The sequence below is a fragment of the Peromyscus maniculatus genome, chromosome X (assembly GCF_049852395.1).
Source record: "Peromyscus maniculatus bairdii isolate BWxNUB_F1_BW_parent chromosome X, HU_Pman_BW_mat_3.1, whole genome shotgun sequence".
In the NCBI taxonomy this organism is placed as follows: Eukaryota; Metazoa; Chordata; class Mammalia; order Rodentia; family Cricetidae; genus Peromyscus; species Peromyscus maniculatus.
The window spans coordinates 127,113,294-127,132,494 of NC_134875.1; the positions used below are offsets into that span (position 1 = coordinate 127,113,294).

Below are 19,201 nucleotides of genomic sequence, written 5' to 3' on the forward strand. Positions count from 1 at the left end.
GACTACTTGAAAGAGATCACTAACTACTCCTGCCACTTCTATGGTGCCCCCAGTGTTTTACTCATATCTGTTAGACTATTAGAATAAGCTTTGAATATATGTTATGGCCTATTTTAGTCTTGTTAGGCTGCTACAAAAATACACCATAGACTAAAACTACTTCTTACAATTCTGGCAGGTGAGAAATTAAAAGAAAAGAAAAGAAAAATGCTAACACATTGAATGTCTGGTTGAGAGCCCTCACCTGCTTTTTGAATGGCTTCTTCATGCTGTGCCCACACATGGCAGGAGCAAGGAAGTTCTCTGTGGTTTCTTCCCTTCTATCCTATTTTCATATCTATTTCTGGTAGTTCAAGACAGGGTGTTACTATGTAGCCCAAGACTGCCTCAAACTCCAAACTCTATCACCATTATTTCCCTTTTGAGTGCTGAAATTACAGACATGCTACTGTGATGTGCTCTCATAGACTGATTTCAGGAAGGCTTTGCCCTATGATCTATACACATCTCACTTCCTAATATCATTACCTTGATGCTTAAGTTTCAGAGTACAAATTTGGGAAGGACCTGATCATTCAGAATATTGCAGGTCCTATAAGTAACTTTTTTTGTAGAATATACTCCAGTAGCTCCTATATTTCCTCAGAATAAAAGTCAAAGATTCTGTATGTTCTCCTTCTCTGACCTCCAGTCCCACTCAGAATATTAAGAAATGTATTCTTTAAGACTTTCTGCTAATGGAACACTTTTCACCAAACATCTTTAGTTGAGTTTTCATTGTTCCCCAGAAACATACACAAACAAAAGACATAATGGTCCCACATTTCGACTATAAATATGCTCATAAACAGAGGCTGTCCTTTAAAAGAGTTGGACTGATGAGTGAGCCAAAATTCAAAGGATAAACAGTGGTAGGGGGCAACATATTGGAGTTGTATCCCAGAATTCTTGGCCAAAGAAAATGTACACAAAAGAATTACAGAATTCCATTTCCTGTGTTCTGATAACTCTGTTTAGATGGATGAAATCTATATTACTCCAGCTTATGATCTTTTGGGTTCTGTGAATTTTTATGAATTTGTAAATACTAGCTATTATTTTCTTAACACTTTGGAAAGAAAAGAGAAACATCTTTTGACTAATTGTGCACATGTATTTTAAGGCTGGAATCCTGGAGCAGGGTGCTTGGAATAATATTTTTTGATACCTTTATAATTTCCCTAAATATTGGTATAAGGAGATGAATTTGCCTGAAAATTTGTTAGGATATGGCCAAATTCAGGAAAAATGGCTTGAGGTATTACATCAAGAAATAGTTACTATTTGAGTCATTACAACAATTATGTTGAAATTATCCTCTCAGTGATCAAAATTCTGTTATGTAAAGTTGAGGATGAATTCTGTCACTTCTAATATGGATCTAAATGACATCTTTTAATGGCTACATGATAGTAATAAAGATGCCTTTTACTTTTCTTTAAAATATACTAGTAGACAAAATTAATCCAGGCTTGTCTTAAATATTTAAATGGTATCTAATTTAAGAACAACAAGAGCATTTTATTTTGTTGACATATATCAACCACTAAAATAAAAAGGCCTTCAAATATTCTGAACAAAAGGCAGTGGTGGTCTTAGCTACCAAATTTTGTTTGGTAAGCACATAGGATGTTTATTGAACTCCTGCCAACCACTACCACTGAACAATTAGATAGGTGAGATTTCTGCTTTCAAAGAACTATTCTGCGAGGGTCAGAAGTAGATAATCAACTAATAAGTAATGATGATAACATTAGCTACTGAAGCGTACATGATAATATGTTTTAAGGTACAACATAAGCTGGAATTGTGGTCCTAAATTCTGCAGATTGAGTCAAATTATATGCTTTCAGGTTTGAAGACAAAGAACAACAAATAAATTACGAGTTATTTTTTTCTATCCTGAACTGGAGAATGAATCCAACACCTGAACTGCAATCCCCACCATACCTTAAAGAGGTAATTTTTATGCTTATTTTAGAAATCAGCTAGGGATACCTCCCTTGTATTTTTAACATGTTATATCTTTAAATTATTTTCCAATGGAATGTAGCAACATCATTGCTTTTGGAAAGAGTATCTTTTGGGGTATTTCTGTTGCAGGCTAATTCACTTTCCATGTTGAGCAAACATCTGCTCTAGAGGAATAGGACTTTTCTTTTGCAGTTGAATAGTTTTTAGCCTCAATTGCATCCAATTATATAGAAAATAGGATAATAGGTTACAGTTATAAATAGATATAAACACTCTTATCATGGGATTCTGGTAATATCATCCTAATCCATAGTGGCAAATCTTAGATGGTATCTATGCCAGGAACCCTCAGTATATCTGTGGCTTTGTATGCAGGTTTACCATGTGTGAAACAATAGTGTATGGAGATTCATTTTATGGTGGACCCAACTTGAAAAGAAAAATTCAATAGAAAAATGCTTGGTTAGGAGAAACAAAGTTTCTGTGCTCAGATGGGGACCTCAGCATTGTGGAATTATCTTCATTCTCTAAGATCACCTCAATTGTTTTTAAGGAGTGTGTGGGTGCGTGGTAGCTTGTAACATGCTCCAGAAATTTATTTTCATGGGAAAGCCCCTTGATAAAGCAAATGTCATGTGGTTGATAATCCCAGAAAAGAAGGATTTATTCTGTCTCTGCTGACCAGCGCATTCTGGCCTGAGCTTGCCTAGTGCCTCTGGCAGTAGGCCTCTCAAGCATACAGCTTCTCTGGAGTGTCAGGGAAAACCTTAGAACTTCCAGTTGGTTGAGGGGCAGTATTGGCCATTGTCGTCAACAGAGGTGGTATTGAAATCTGGCTCTTCTGCTTACTTATCTGAATGACATCAGGTGAATTAAGTTTCAAACCTCATTCACTCATAGACATAACCTTCAGATAAATGAAGGTTAAGGATCCATTCTCAGCATGTTCTCGGCTTTGTGCTGGCATTCAAGGATAACTGCTTCCTTTGAAGGAGCCTGTTCCTGATGTGGAATCAGTACACTCATGATTTGGGGTTTGACTTGATGCATATAGCTTGCATAGGATACTGTGAAATGAAAATAGCTACTTCTAAATCAGGAAGAGGAATAACGCATAGTCTTGGGAAGGTCTCATTTGATATTTCAGAGACGAATAGTGAGAGTTAGTAAAGTAGGAAAGTAATATGACATGGTGGTATGGCAAAGACATTACTAAGAGTGCTCTGGGACATGGGGCGGCTTGACACTGGAGGAATTGCTGTGGCTGGAGTAAAGGCCTGTGGGGAAGAGTGGAGAAGGATAAGGTTGGAGGTGCCTGCAAGGGCGGGGGTGAGGTTTGAATATTATTCTGGAACAACTGGAGGCCACTAATAAATATTTTTATTTCTGTTTTTAAAAAATATTTTAATTGCACTCATTTATGCAATATGGTATGGTAATTTGATATATGTGTACAGTAATTGAATAATGACAATTAGTATTTCCAATACAAGCATTAAATTAAGAAGAAAAAAATCAGGCTGCCATGCAACCCAAGCTCAATATGTATCTGAGAATGGCCTTGAACTCCTGATCTTCCTGCTTCCACCTCCCACATGCTGGGATTATAGTCATGCACCACCACACACACTTGGCTCACTAAATTTTTCTTAACTATTTGTTACTTTTTTCGGTACCTGGGATCAAACCCAGGGCTGGAGATTGAGTTCAAGTCCTCAATCATACTAGGCAAACACTAAGCTATACCTCTAGCCACATTTAAAACTTATTTTAAGATGTACTATTAAAAAATTATAAGTAAGAAAACAGCATGATCAGGTGTGCCCCTTTCATGGAGCTAGGGGTGGAGACAGGCAAACCAACTGTGAAGTTCTTTGATGTCCCATTGGCAGGTAGGTCCACTAGGAAGCTCTTGTCCCATTACTATATACCAACTACTAGTCTGAGATCTCAAAAGCTCTTAGCTTGTCTATTCCTTCTAGAAACTTGAGGAGGTAGATACTTTCATTCCTATTTCAGAGATGAGGAAGTTTGGAAACAGCAAGTATATGGTAAAGCCATAATTTTAATTTAGATCTGTTCTACTGCAAAGAATAAATGTGAAAAACATTGGCTGAGGGTATAGCACAGTGGCAGAATATGTGTTGAGAAATCACAAGGTGCTGAGTTTGTTCCTTAATGTCTTTTACTTGTGGCCACATCCCATAAAAAGAAAATTTGTCTTTTTAATATAAGTATTGTTGGAGATACTGTAATAAGTCAACCAGTCTAAGGAAATCAGTACTGTCATTTGCCCTGGTAACCTGGAACAATGAGGGGTGTGGTCAGTATTCTACCTTTCCATAAAATATTTTCCTATTCTGTGTTGGCTATCATGCATTTGTCTCACAGCTTCCATTATTCTGAGCCTACTTAGTCATCCCTGGGCCTGACCTTTCTAGGCTGTATCCATTGGTCCCCTTGCCCTTAAGCACCTTCAGTTGCATAGCCAGAGGGATGCACTGGCAATGAAGGGAAGGGTGAGAGGTGGGGAAATCATCTCCCTCCCTGCCAGTCACATCCTCTAGATGCATAGCACCTTCTCAGAGGTTAATATAACTGCCCACTCCTGGTTGCAGTAACTGTTCTCGCATGCTTCTCCAGACTCAGTGGGTTGCACTGGTCCTTTGCTATTAACACTCTATAGAAACTGGAAGATTTCCTGTTTCTTTGTTTTTTTTTCAGGGGGAGGGGGAATGGGGGTTCCTAAATCTACTCCACAATTGTAAATAGTCAATCCCCCATACCCACAGATTCTACATCTGTAGCCTCAACCAATTACACCTGAAAAAATAATAAAGAAAAAAATTGTGTCTACATTGAACATTAGCAAATAATTTTCCCTTGCCAGTTTTATCTAAGTGTAATGCAATTGTTTTACATAGCATTTACATTTGATTAGGGATAAGGTATCTAAGTGTATGGGAGGGAGCTGGACAGATGGTTTAGTGGTTAAGCTCACTTGCAGCTCTTGCAGTGGACCTAGGTTTGGTTCTCAGCATCCAGCTGGTAGTTCACAACCATCTGTAACTCCAGTTCTCTGCTGACATCCCTGGGTACCAGGCCCACATGTGGTATACATACATGCATACACACAGGCAAAACACCCATACACATAAAAATAAATCATTTTTTAAAAATCTTGAAAGTGTGTGGAAGTGTGTGTGTGTGTGTGTGTGTGTGTGTGTGTGTGTGTGTGTGTGTGTAGGTTCTATGTAAATACCATGCTACTCTCTGTATAAGGGACTTAGGCATTCATGGATTTCTGTGTTATGGGTAGGGTATCCTGTAACATATCTATTTGAGATTCTGAGGGATGCGGTTGTCACTTTATTGGATTATTTGCCACTTACTTTGGTTGTGCAAATATTCTTTTTCCTAAGGACTTCCAAATGGTATGTGTCCCTATTTTTCCTGATTGACAAGTTTTCTTGTTCTTTTTCTTACTGTCTACTCTTCTTTTTTTCCTTTGTCCTTCCAGTCTGCCACCCAATCAACTGTGTTAGATATTTCATCATTGATGATTCAGAAATGTGGTCATACCACATGTATTTATTTATCTGCAATGCTTTTCCTATTTAATCATGGAGAATTACTCCAGTTAAGTATGGATAGACCTAAGTCATTCTTTAATAGGTATAGTGTGCATATATAACAATTTATTCAATCATTTCCCTGTTTATAGGCATATAGATTGTTTCTACACATTTTTGCCTCTGAAAATGTGATATCTTGTTACCTTTAATTTTTATTTTCCTGATGATTATTAAGCTGGGACATAATTCAATCACCTTTTGTGCTATAATCCAGTTAGAAAGACATTTTTTTCCACAACAACTTAGCATGCACATTATAATGGAACAAAAGTTTCATGGAAGAATACTATTTTAACCACATATGGTAGATCATCTTTTCCTTTCTTATTTTTCTCCTTTCCCTCTTTTTTTTCTTTTCTCTTCTCCCTCCCCCATCTCTTTTTTCTCCTGTTTGAATGTTGTTCCTGAGTCATTAAATTGATTTCATTCCCCACAGGAGGACCACCACCCTATATGGGAAGACCAAAAATGTGTTGGTTCCTTAGTTATGCCCCCACGATGTCATCACTTACAAGCTCTGTCACCTGGCACTGTTTCTGAGCCCTGGATCTAAAGGGCTTTAGATAGGATAGAAAGTATGATGCCATAGACTTGAGTTCAAATTTTTGTTCCACCATCATCTTAGTGACTGTGTACAAGTTTCTCAACCTTTTTTTCCATTTCAAAGAAAAAGGAGATAAAAGTATTCCTTCCATTAAGGTTGTTGTGAGGATTATGTTGATATACATTGAGTGCTTGCAACATTAGTGAGAGCTTAAATGTTAGGTGTTCCTTTTGTTTATAAAATGGGGACTGTGGACAGCTGTGGAACTTGCGTGGGACTGGACTAGGCCCTCTGCATACAGGAGGCAGTTGTGTATAGCTTAATCTGTTTGAGGGGCCCCTGGCAGTGGGATCAGGATCTATTCCTGGTGTATGAGCTGGCTTTCTAGAGCCCATTATGGTAGGACACCTTGCTCACCCTTGATGCAGGAGGGGGTGGGGGACTGGGTCCTGCCTCAACTGAATGTCCCAGGCCTTTACTGACTCCCCATGGCAGGCCTTACCCTTTTTGGAGGAGGGGATGGGAGTAGATTGGGGCAGGGGAGGCTGGGGGTAGTAGGAGGAGAGAGGGATCTGTGGTTGCTATGTAAAATGAATATTTTTTTTAAAAAAGTAAAAAAATAAAACAAAATAAAATAAAATGGAGGTTGTATCCCAGTTGAGTTTGAAGTGATGAGGTTTAAATCAAGTAATGGTAGTCTGAGCACTTGTGTGGAAATAGGGTCTGGGTGGACTCCTGGGGTCAAGAAACTGCTCACTTCCTCTAGTATATGAGCTGGGCAGTTAGCTGGCTTTTGCTAACTTCCAGAGAATGATGTGGATAGCTCTTGAGAGGTTATCAGACCGACCACCATTCAGACTCTAGCTGTTTTTATCCTAAGTTGAGTGTTTTCCTCAGCATTATTTCTTCCCTGCAAGAACATCATATTTTTTTTTTAAATGTCTTCTCGAGCGATGGAAGCTGAGTAGGTCTTAATGTCTGTATTGTTAAATGGTATCATTGTTGATTGATATGATGTCTTAGGTGTCTCTCTTGTTACTGTGACAAAATACTCTGATAAAAGTAATTTCAGTTAGAAAGACTTATTCTGGGTTGTAGAGGAAACAAAGCAGCATGTGCTTGAAACAGCTGGTCAGATCACATCCACAAACCAAAGCATAGTGATGACCAAATACTGCTGCACCTGTTCCCCCTCTCTGCTGCCCAGCTCTACCTCTTTCCACTTATTCAGAACTAAGATCCAAGCCAGAGGATGGCATCACTCAGAGTGGGTAGGTCTTCATTCCTTAATTTATCAAGTTTTCCACCATAGGCATGCCCAGGGGCCCATGCCTACATTTCATCAAGTCCTTAACACTAGCCATCACAATGATGGTTTGGATAGGAGTTTGGGACACTTTTTTATTCTTGCCTGATTAACTTCAGTGCATGGGATGGAAAGAGAGGGGACAAAGGGCAAACACAAGACTAGTAGCTGTAGCTAACTAGAGCCTGAATAGTACATGATCTGGTACCTAAGATATAGGATTGGACAGATGAGGTATCTAGGAATTCCAACAAGGCATCCAGAAGTTAGCAGCAGTCAGCAATCAGAAGGACCCATTGTGACCAGCTCCCAAGCTTCTTTGGGTTGATTTAACATAGGGACTATTGACAGAAGTGTAGATAGGGTCAAGGGAAGCAAACAAGCGAGTTTGGTACTAGCAAGAGAGCAAAGGCGTCATTATGCCTAGGCGTAGAGAAGCATGCAGGAACCAGTGTTACTTGAGGACAGCTAGAACTAGAGCTTCAGGAAGAGAGGTATAAGCACTATCCCACTGTAGGCACCACCAAACCATGGTCCAACAGACAGAGGAAGGATGAGGGGAGGAAATCACCATGCTGACCTCTGTCAACTTACTTTCCCACCATCTGACACCACCTCTCATTGGCAGACCCCACCTTGAAGCCAAAGAGCATAAGAGCTCAGTGGTGTGATCCTTATGTCTCTGCCTCCCAGGGCAGAGTCAGGTGAATGTAAGGTCTTAGGGGCAAATGGAGGATGACCCAGTCCAGTCTGTTACCAGAATAAAGAGTTTTGCTTAGGAGAGCAAGCCTCTTAGCCAGATCTAAAGCTTTATTCTAGACTAATGGCTTCTGTAGCTTGGTCATATTGGATGTCAAGACCAGTCCTCCGGAGTCAGATTTGCCCTCTCTGCACATGATAGTCAAGTGGCCTCAGTTAATACAAGTAGGGCCCAGCAACAAATAAGCAAACCTTATTATAGCTAGTTGAGCTATGATTCGCTCTAATCTCCTATAGTGAGAAGCTGTTCCTGCTTGGATAGATGCAAGTTGAGTATCATCAACCATCATGACTGCTGGCTGTGGCCCAGTTGGGAGAGGGGAGTGCTGATCCCATTATTATTCTTCTGCTTAGCCACTCAGTGGTGGCTGACTATGGCCTCAGAATATTGCCCAAAGTGCTATCATAGCCTGGAGGCCCCGATTTCTATTCTATTGTGCTTGCTCTCAGATAGTAGTTAGAAACTAGCAGTCTAGCTCTCATAATTTAGAGCCTGTCTGATTAATCTCATAAGTCACATTTTATACAATGACACTCAATCAGTTCTTGTATAAATTTTGTTACCTGCATAGTGTAATTGGTGTCTTATCTTTTGACATTTGTGAGAAATGTTGGACACGGGTTCATTTGATAAGTATTGTAACAGCGGAAACATTAGCAGTTCACTCAAAGCACCCCCGCCCCCATGGCAGGATGATGTATGATCTTGACAGTAGGAAGTAAGAGATTGGGTGTACCTTGGAATATGTCTTTGGATATCCCACTTGTTAAGGATCTCCTTTTGGCATCTTCTGTGACATTTTATTGTCCCCCCTCCCAAACCTTGCCAGATAAGTATCATTACTATTTTGTAGATAACGAAGATTTAGAGATTCCCAAAAATAAAGAATATATTGTCAGAGGATGGCTCCAACTGTTTTTGTTTTGTTTTGTTTTGTGTTGTGTTGTTTTTTGCTTTAAAGAGGGTTTCCCTATTCAGATTAGGCTGACCTCAGAACTCATAGCCAGCCTCTGCCTCCTGAGTACTGGGATTAAAAGTGTACACCACCATGCCTGGCATGTTTTTCTCGCTTTTTTTGATAACATTTTCAATGTCATTTCTAATGCTTGTGTTAAAATTTAACAATTGAAATATAGGGTTAATATCTGTTCTCATTATGTTAAAAATAACTAGTAAAAACATGCTGATTGTCTAACACCCAACAATAGCCTAGTAGGAAATGATATTTTGTGAAATTTGCTATGATATGATATAAAGTGTTGAGTGACATTTACTTGAATTCTATTGTGCTTGCTCTCAGATAGTAGTTATGCATAGCAAACCCATCACTAAACTTTGCAAAGAGCCCATGTCTCTTTAAAACCTTCATTTTGCCTTGAATGCATTTTCAAGGAAAGTGTCACTGCTTGGAAGGCAGCCACACCCATGTGCAGCTCAGATATAGATGACAGCTCAGTCAAAGGGAAGCAGTTATAAGATACTGGCTATAAGGAGACCCAAAGGGAGAGGACTATTAGTGAATCTAACTTCATACATGAACTTTTTCTCTTGTTGTCAGGATGCTCTTGATTGGCTCAAGAAGTACTTAGAAAATCTTCTTTTCAAAATGAACTTCCATTTGATTTGCTAAAATTTAATTGCTTTTATGGTTTTGTACCTAATGTGATTATTTCTAAGGCTGTGTAGCACTTATTAGAGGGCAGATAATCCAAAAGAAAAGAAAGAAAGAGAAAAGGGGGAGAAGGAAAGGAAAAAATTATTATGTATGGTACTGGACTGTCTACATATTTGTAGATATGTCCCATATCTGAAAAGGAAAAGGAAACTATGCTTTTCTAAGACACTGCAGGGGAGTAACATGGTAAAACACGTGACTCTCTCTGCCTCACATTTGGGAAGAATCAAATAACCCCACTGCAGTGAAGCATGGGGTTTAATTGGCTCCCAATCTTTTCCCCTCGTGCATCTTGTGGCCACTACTGCAGGAGACATTTTGAAGATAGAAGAAGAGGACATAATCCAATTAAATTTCCTTTAAAAATGTCAAAGCAAATACATCCAAGGCCTATTAGCTCACATACAGCTTTGCTCTTCCCACTGGGCAGCTGCTGTTTACTGGGTTTTCATCTATTGCCATCTCCATTTCTCATTTCAGGGTGTTGTGATATATGTCAGACACAGAGAGAGAGAGAGAGAGAGAGAGAGAGAGAGAGAGAGAGAGAGAGAGAGAGAGAGAGAGAGAGAGAGAGAGAGATCTCAGCAGCGACAGTTTTCACCATTGATGAATAAGTAATTTCCTGCTAACTTCTTTGACATCCTAAGTGGCTCTAGTGACAGCCAGCTTGGAATATGTTATAGGGCTCTCTTAGAGACAGTGATTCTCAGCCATTTTAGATTTGTGATTTTTCTGTCACCGAGTTTCACTTTGTGTTCCATAGCTCTTCCTTCTAGCAGAAAATGCTATATGGCACATACTATTGAATGTTCCAGATTACATTAAGTTTCATTGTGAAATTTGAGCGTTGTCTCTCATTTTATCCGTAAATCACCTTGGAGACTGGATTCATCCACTGTTTTCCTGGAAGTTGCTTTATTCCAAGATGTGTTGGAGAATCTCATATACATGTTCTTAACTCTGATAAACATAAAACTGCTTTTTGCATTTAGAAGCAGAGGTGGAGATAAGGATTTGGCTGTTAAGTAGTTGGGGCAGGGGCACGGAATTAAATACCCAGAAGGAATTAGAGTGACAAAGGAAGAGAAGGAATTATTTAAACGTATATTATTAAACCAGTTACATATAGAGATGGCTATTGCTTAATGCTGCTGGGAAATGCTAGGATCTAACAGAAACATATACCTCAGAATTATCCTGCCTAAAGTGCAAGGAAGCTACAGTATTACTCTGTCAGTCTCCTTTGGACAGTCATTACTTGAGGGCAGCTCTTGAACATAAAGGAAAGGAAATAATTCCCTGGCACTTGCTGCTTGCCACAGGGGCAGCCAAAGTAAGCCTCCGAAGCCAATAAGAAGCTTGGGTCAAAGGAATAGAGATGCTGGCAGTTGGAAGTCAGGCTGGTGGGAGCCAGCTTGGAAGGGGTAAGAGGCAAGAAAGGGGCATTGGCAAAGCCTGTGACACATACTTAAGATTCTAAACATGTGCTGTCAGGATCCTGTCTTCCAGAGACACAAGCAGACATGTCCTCATCTGGAATGGGAGGCACCATTGTCTGCAGATGAGCCCTCTTTCTGTCATAGGATTACTACTTGCATACAGTTATTCCCCTGTTCAGTTCACTTGCATGGGCTGGGAGTGTGGCTCCATGGTATAGAGCACTTTTGTAACATGTGCAAGGCCAGGGTTCCATCCTCTGCGGGCAATAAACAACATTAAAAGTTTACTGTGCAATCTGTAGTTTGCACTGACTAATTTAGAGTGAATATAAAGTCAATATTTTAACTCAATACCTAGATTTTCATAAAACTTCTTTTTGTTTGGAATGCTTGCAAATTTATTAGGAAGAACAATAGGAGAACAATAGGTCAGTGCTAGTTTGGGGGTTTCTTAGATACTCCTAAACCTCTTCCTCAAGGAAAACAAAACAAAACAAAACAAAACAAAACAAAACAAAACAAAACAAAACAAAACAAAAAACAGGAGCAGCCATGTGCCTGAGTGTAGACAAAATTATAAAGGAGGAGATGCCTGTCCTTCGGCTGCTTTGATAACCCCAACCCCGTTGCCTGGGTATTTGAAAACATCCCTGCATCCAACCCTCTTTCCATCCCGAATTTGATCCCTTAGTCCATTTTCAAACGACACCTGAAAAAATCTTCCTAAAATTGGTGGGTGGCAGTGGATGGATCCTACTCCATTGGACACTGCATATGTCTCTGTGGCATTTAGTAGAAGTCACTCCAACCAGGAACCTAGGGATCGCTAACAAAGGACAAAAAGAAATGATGGTGGGAAATGGTGTTGAACGGAAACAAAGAATGCAGCATGATGGGAAAAGTCTGAAAAGCACTGCAGGAGGTCTTAGGGTTCAAAGTGGTCAAGATTTAAAGAAATGGACTGCTGTTACCTTTTTGCCTCAAATTACCCCTCTTTGAAATCTGGCTATTTACTTGTTCCATTTTGCCTGACATCCTGTTGCTAATAAATTTGGTTCTCATATCTAAATTTTTGAGTTATTATTCCAGTATAAATTCTTATCATTTTCTCTTTTATTTGTAGCATATAAATCATAATTCCATGCTAAAACAATATAAACAACAGTCACTTTTTGTACCTAATAAAGATGAGAGAGGGGGCTGGAGAGATGGTTCAGCAGTTAAGAGCTGTTCTTCCAGAGGACCAGGGTTTAATCCCTAGCACCCACATGGCAGCTCATAATTGTCACTTCCAGGGCATCTGGCAGTGACACAGACACAGTACCCTCACCAGACATACATGCAGGCAAAGCACCAATGCACATAAGAATAAAAATAAATAAAATTTAAAAGATGAGGATCATTAATACTGACCTGTTTTATGTGTGTTCCTGTAGTAAGCCCATCATAGTTACATGAGTGACATAATGTGTTTTATTTTTTTATTAAATTGTTATTTTAAAAAAATCCCATGAGGGGATAATAATTTTGAATATATATGTTTTTACCATTTCTCTGTGCTTAGATTAAATTCTAAAATGCCACCTAAGAACAGACATTGGTTTGAATTTTAAGAAACTTTTGAGAATGTATTGAATATTGGAGTTGAATGGCTTATTGAGCTCAGCTTTCATTGATTAAAATACCATGTTCACTATATCTAGAGTGACTTCCTAATTTTTGGTATGAGGAATGACATGTCACTAAAGTCCATGTGGTATGGACTATACAGAAGACCCTTTTGAATCAGTGTTACCATTATCTCTCTGAAGCATCAACTTCCTTCAGACTGCCAGTTGGTGGATTGGGCTCTACCTCACAGGTGGCATTTTTGAGGCAGAAGTATCACTTTGAGAGCCACATTATTAGGGCCCAGAGAGATAGTTCAGAATTTAAATGCATATACTGCTCTTACAGAGGACCCAAGTTGATTCCCAGCGCCCATGGAAGTCAGTTGACATCTCCTATAACTGCAGCTCCAGGAGATCCAATGCCCTCTGGCCTCCTAAGGTGCCTGCACTCCTGCGCACCTAACCCCAGCCCCATATTGAATTAAAATGAAGTTGTTTTTGTTTTGTTTAAGAACTATATTGTTTTCTACTTAACTTTTCTTAGTGAAAATGGTAGGACCAAAAGTCACTATGTAGGGTGAGAACCAGCTGCTTGTGAATAGGCCCAATCTATTGCATGGTTTTGAAGGTAGCATGATACATAAGCATACCGGTAGAGCTTCATTGCTGAGAGATAGTTCAGTTCTTCCCCTGCTGACTGGTGATTTGGTTGCAGAGGAGTTACTTAATCCTATACCTCAATTACCTTTTCTGTGAACATGTGTCACAGTAACACCTACCTCTTAGGGATTTTCTGTGACAAGTAATGTAATACATATAAAACACTTAATAGTTATTATCATGTAATAAATATGTAATACATTTCCTGGTACTACTCTAATACTAAGTATGTATGAGACACAACCCTGCAAAAACTGCAAGCAATTCACTTTCATAACTCATCTTTTAGATTCAGATTTTTATCCTAGTTAAAGATGCAAGTACTTGATGCTCTTCTGATTCTATATTAGTATTATTAGTATTGATTGGTATAGCTTGATAGATCACCCACATTCCAGTGACACTGGAACTTTCACATTGTTCTCAACTCTAACTCTGTGCTACATGGAACCATTTTCCCAGGATTTACAAGGACCTCTCCTTTTGGTGTGCATTTTTTATTATGTCTTTGAGAATTTTGTAGAATTGTAGATGTATTTTCATCATATTCATCCTTTCCCCAGCTCCTCCCAGATCTACCTCTCTTCCCTGTCCATTCAACTATGTGTCTTCTTTTAAATCATTAAGTCAAATTTGCCTCTGATTCTTACAGGCTTTCCATCCCCTCTTCTTCAATGATCTCTCAACAATAAGAGGAAGGGGTGTGATATCGGTGTCCCCTTTAGGGCTGAGCATAGACTCTATCTTGATGTCCCATGAGCACATGAAATAAAGTTCAATTTTGTTATTAAGTTATTCACTTAAAATAACTAAAAAAAAATCCCTTCTATCCTACTTTACTTATTTTGCTTATTGACATTACATGGACTTGACAATTACTAATCCTCAAAATGATGTCTATCCAGAATCTTGGAATATGACCTGATTTGGAAATAGGGTATTTGCATGAGGTAAAATGAGGCAATAGAAGATTGGATTAGATCCCAAACTCAGTGATTGCTATCCTAAGAAGATGGTTATGTGAAGACTCAGAGACACACAGAGAACACCACGCAGAGGCAAGGACTGAAAGAACAGTGGCATCGCTTGAAGCTGAAGCAGTCAGATGGTTACATGAGTCAGTGCTGCTGACAGTTTGATTATGGACTCCTGGACTCCTAAACTGTGTGTGAATCCATTCCTATTGTTTAAAGCCACCTGGGTTGTGGTCATTTGAGATTGTCAGATATTAAATTTAGAATTCTTAAAGCCCCTCTGCCTGCATTAGTTTGTCAGGGCTGACCTAACAAAGTACCCAAGGTACCACAAACTAGGTGGTTCCACACAATGGAGTGTATAATCCCCTAATCATGGACACCAATAGTATAAAATCAATGTGCCGGCAAGGCTTCAGGTCCTCTGAAGCCTTCACCAGACTCCTTCCACAGGTCCTCCTGGCTCTTGGCAGTTTGCCATCCATTTTTGGTGTTTCTTGGTTTACAGTTGTGTAACACCATCCTTTGTCATGCCTTCGTCTCCAACAGGTCAGTTTTCCCATGACCATCCTTGTATAAGGGCACCAGTCATACTGGATTTGGGGCTTAACTTATACCAGTATGACTTCATCATTTTCGACTTATCTATTTATATTTGCAGGTGTAGAGGGTTAAGAGGGTTAAGTTCAAGCCTAACATTGCCCTCTTCCTTTTCCCACCATTTCAAGTTTCAAGTCTTGGATTTGTAGGTATTCTGCTATGTGTATGTGACTCACAAATAAATTCAATAAATCTTTTAAAAGTGAATTATAATTGTGTTGTACTTTTTTTTCAAGTCAAGCAAGAACTCGTTTATTGATAGGCAGTTGTGTTGTACTTTTATCTGACTGGCAGAGGGGTCTGATTTGCTTACTGTACACATGTGAATTATGTCTTGTGCTACACTAGCACTAAACTGTAAGAATTTATCAGCTTTGTCATGATCCTTCAGGGCTTGTTGCTTGTTTTGTTAGATTTATTTGAGGAGAGTGTAGGTTTTAGAAGGGTTTTTGTTTATTTGTTTGTTTTTGTTGTTGTTTATATTTCACTATAGATAGCTCAGGCTAGCCTGAAACTCACTCTGTAGCACTAGCTGATCTCAGAATCACAATCTATCTGCCTAAGCCTCCTAGGCACTGAGGTTAGAAGTATGTAGCACCAATCCTGGCTGCCATCATAATTTTATGGGACCCCTGTCATTTATGCAGTACATTATTGACACAAAGCAGTATTTTGTAGCAATCGAGTATATATACGATAGCTTAGGCCTAAGCTTACCGTGAGCAACCTACTACTGTTAATGGTTTTGAAGAAACAGTAACCAAGTAGCTGATAGAAATACCATCTTGGCTATAAAAACTTGATTTTTCGATACTGTGTGAGAGGAACTGCCACTGTATTAGTGCTGCCTAGCTCCCAGAATTTCAGTGTTTCACAAGACAAGGTGATTTTTCTTGTCTGTGGGTCTGTAGGGCAGCCAGCTGGGCCTTGCTCATGGCTGTAAATTGAGCTGGATCTTCTCCATTTTTGTCATTCTAGAAGCAGCACATCTATTTTCCATGCATAAGCCATCACCATTCGTGTGGTCAAGTTCCTCTTAGAGGGATAGGACAATACTCCTTTTCCTATTTACTCTTTCTCTCCCCCCTCTTCTTCTCTTCCTTTCCTTTCCCTTCCTCCTTCACTCATCCATCCTTTCTTCCTCTTCTTTCTCCATGGAAGGGGCTACAGTTACATGGTAAAGATTGGGAACATAAAACTCTAATACAGGAAGGAAACAATTAAGAATAAGAATATGTTCTTCCTCAAAGTCCTTCTGATACCTAAGTAGAATGTACAAATCTCTACTCACTCTTTTATTTTAAATGAATACTGTGTGTGTGTGTGTGTGTGTGTGTGTGTGTGTGTGTGTGTGTGTGTGTGTGTATCTAGGGTAAGTATGTGTACCATATGTACGCATGGGCCCATGAAGGTCAGAAAGTGTTGGGTCCTCTGGAGCTAGAGTTACAGGCAGTTGTAAGCTATCATGTATGTATGCTGGGAACCAAACATGGGTGCTCTGCAAGAACAGTATAAGTGTTCTTGCCCACTGCACCATCCATCTCTACAGCCCTGAAATGACTTCACCGAAAGTTTATTGGAAGACTCAAAACCAACAAAACAAAAACAATCTAGCACTGAAATTTCAAAACTGAACTTTGAAATGTGGCTCTAATCGTGTCCCTCTTTGTTTTCTTCCCAGAAATGTGAAGATGTTTGGATGGGAATGCCATCACCGATTCCTGCAAAATACATTAGATACTTAGACTTTTTGAAGGAAGTGTATGGCTTAGAGGAGAACGGACTGTGAAAGTTTCGATTGACTCTCTTTGATTTACTGCTCTCATTTTGCCATGTTTATTTTAATAGATATAATTTCATTAAAAACAAAAAAGAAACAAGGTTTGTATTAAATGGAAATCCATAAACCACATTTAATCTTCTTTTGTCGCTGTAGTTCTTCAGAACAAACAGCCTGTTACACTGCTGATGTACCGGCACTATTAAAAATACCATTTAAAACAATGTTGACAATTTTTGTTGTATGCATTATTTATGAATACCAAAGACTCTTACAATAATTTCCATCTAATATAATTTGATTCGTTTCAATGCAAAAAGAAAATGATTTTTGACAGCTGTGCATGACAATATAAAATCAAATTATGTCAGACCAATAAGTTATGATTCTGTTAAACATTTTTGAAATCCTTTTGACACATGTTTATTACTTACATAATTAACTTTTGTAGCAACACACCTCATCAAAAATAATTCTTAAACCTCTCTAGAGTGAGTGTGTTTATTTTCTGAAGTTAGTGAAGTTATGGGGAAAAAAAACCTTCTCTCTGCCAACACATACACACACACACATACAAGTGAGAGAGAGAGAAATTGAAACATATGCTGTGTTTATATTTTTAGTGCCTTTTTATATCTAAAATCAGCTTCTTAGCTTAGGAATATATGCATGTGTATATAATAGAGCATGACCAAAAATGTATTATGCCTAAATATGCCTAAAATATTTAGGGATGTGATTGTGGAAGGTTTCAAGGGTTTGTTTTGGTTTGGTTCACATACATACTACTAGCCTCTCAACCTCCAGCCCAAAGGTTTAAGTAGCTTAAAATTACAATGGATCTCTCCTAAATTTCTGTGCTCTGATTTTTGTCCCCACACAGCAGAATTCTTATCATACAGCATTTATCTGATTACAGCCTATCACCATGGAGCTTCAGTGTCCAGAAGTCTTCTCTAGGCCATGCCAGACCCCAGTGCTGGGTGCTAGATATGATAAATCTGTTTGTCTCAGAGGCAGTAGGAGTCTGTCAAAAAGGGACTGTGCCTGTCAGGGGTCATCTTGAGGAGAAGAGGAGTCAAGGACATTTCAGGGTCCCCTCCTATCTCTTTATTCCTTCATTCTACATTTGTAGCATCCCCTTGTCCCAAAATGAGTTGGCTTCTTATATGGTCCAGTTTACTTGACAACAATGGCTCTTTCATTTTCTTTTCATCTAAACTAGTCAGTAAACTACTTCTCTCCATAAATCTAGGACAATTTCATGTGCACCATTAGAACTGACCCCATAGAGCTTTGCATTAAACTAGTATTCACAAGTTAGATACTAGAACAGTGGGCCCATAAAACGATAAATTTTATGGCTTGATTTTTGTCCCAGTTTTTTAAAAAAGGCAACCAACAATGCCAAGCTATTTTGTCATTTTAAGATTTTTCTACTTTACAGAGAGCAAGCTTTTAGTAGGTATGACACTTGCCTAGAAATTTTCAAGCTGACACATCTGTCACCTACCTATTCAACCCTTCACTCAATTGTCTTTCCCTTGAGTTTAACTGTATAGATAATTTAGCCCTTGTACAGGCTTGTAATGTAATTCAATTGACAAGCAGGAAGAAAAGGAAGTAAACCAATGATAGTGTTCCTGAGTTCATGGGGTGACGACTATTCATTCTATTTCAAGGATCTGTGTTCTTGCCCTGGTGGTTCCTGGTTCAAGCTCACAATTAACAATAAAATTGCCATTATAGGAATCATGCCGATAAACATGATACATTGCAGCTATACAGACACTTTAAATAATTATTCGTTTTATAACTAAGCCATATACCGAAGGAGATTTATAATTTAGAGATAATATCCCCATTAGTAAAGTTTATGACCCAATAAACAGCTCCCACTAGTTAATAAATGCCAAAGCCATAAAAACAAAGACTATTAATGTAATAGAATTTCTTTGCCTCCCTCTCTTGCTGGTGGTCTGAAGACACTAAAGGGAAATGCTATCTTAGGAAAAACATTTATTCTCATTATGTAAATATCAATGAATAGTCTTACACTCGAGTTGGAAATTTCCCAGCTCCCCTTGGTCCCAGGTGGTCCCAAAATGCTGATGTATTCTGCTTAGGTTTCAAGCAGTAGATAACCAATTTCAACACAAATAAACTCTGTGACTCAAATCTTTAGGGCAAATGGAGAGGAGGACT

General features: G+C 38.9%; 1 protein-coding gene across 1 annotated transcript in view; it reads left to right on the plus strand.

The window, feature by feature from the left end:
• The window catches only part of Efhc2 (EF-hand domain containing 2), a 177,183-nt gene extending 159,963 nt beyond the window's left edge, over positions 1–17,220 (plus strand). The window contains exons 14-15 of the mRNA XM_006976872.3: positions 1,893–1,998; positions 16,898–17,220. Of these exons, the coding sequence (XP_006976934.1) occupies positions 1,893–1,998; positions 16,898–17,005 (214 nt within the window). The 3' untranslated portion in view covers positions 17,006–17,220. The remainder of the gene's footprint in view (positions 1–1,892; positions 1,999–16,897) is intronic.
• Positions 17,221–19,201: the final 1,981 nt, after the last annotated feature.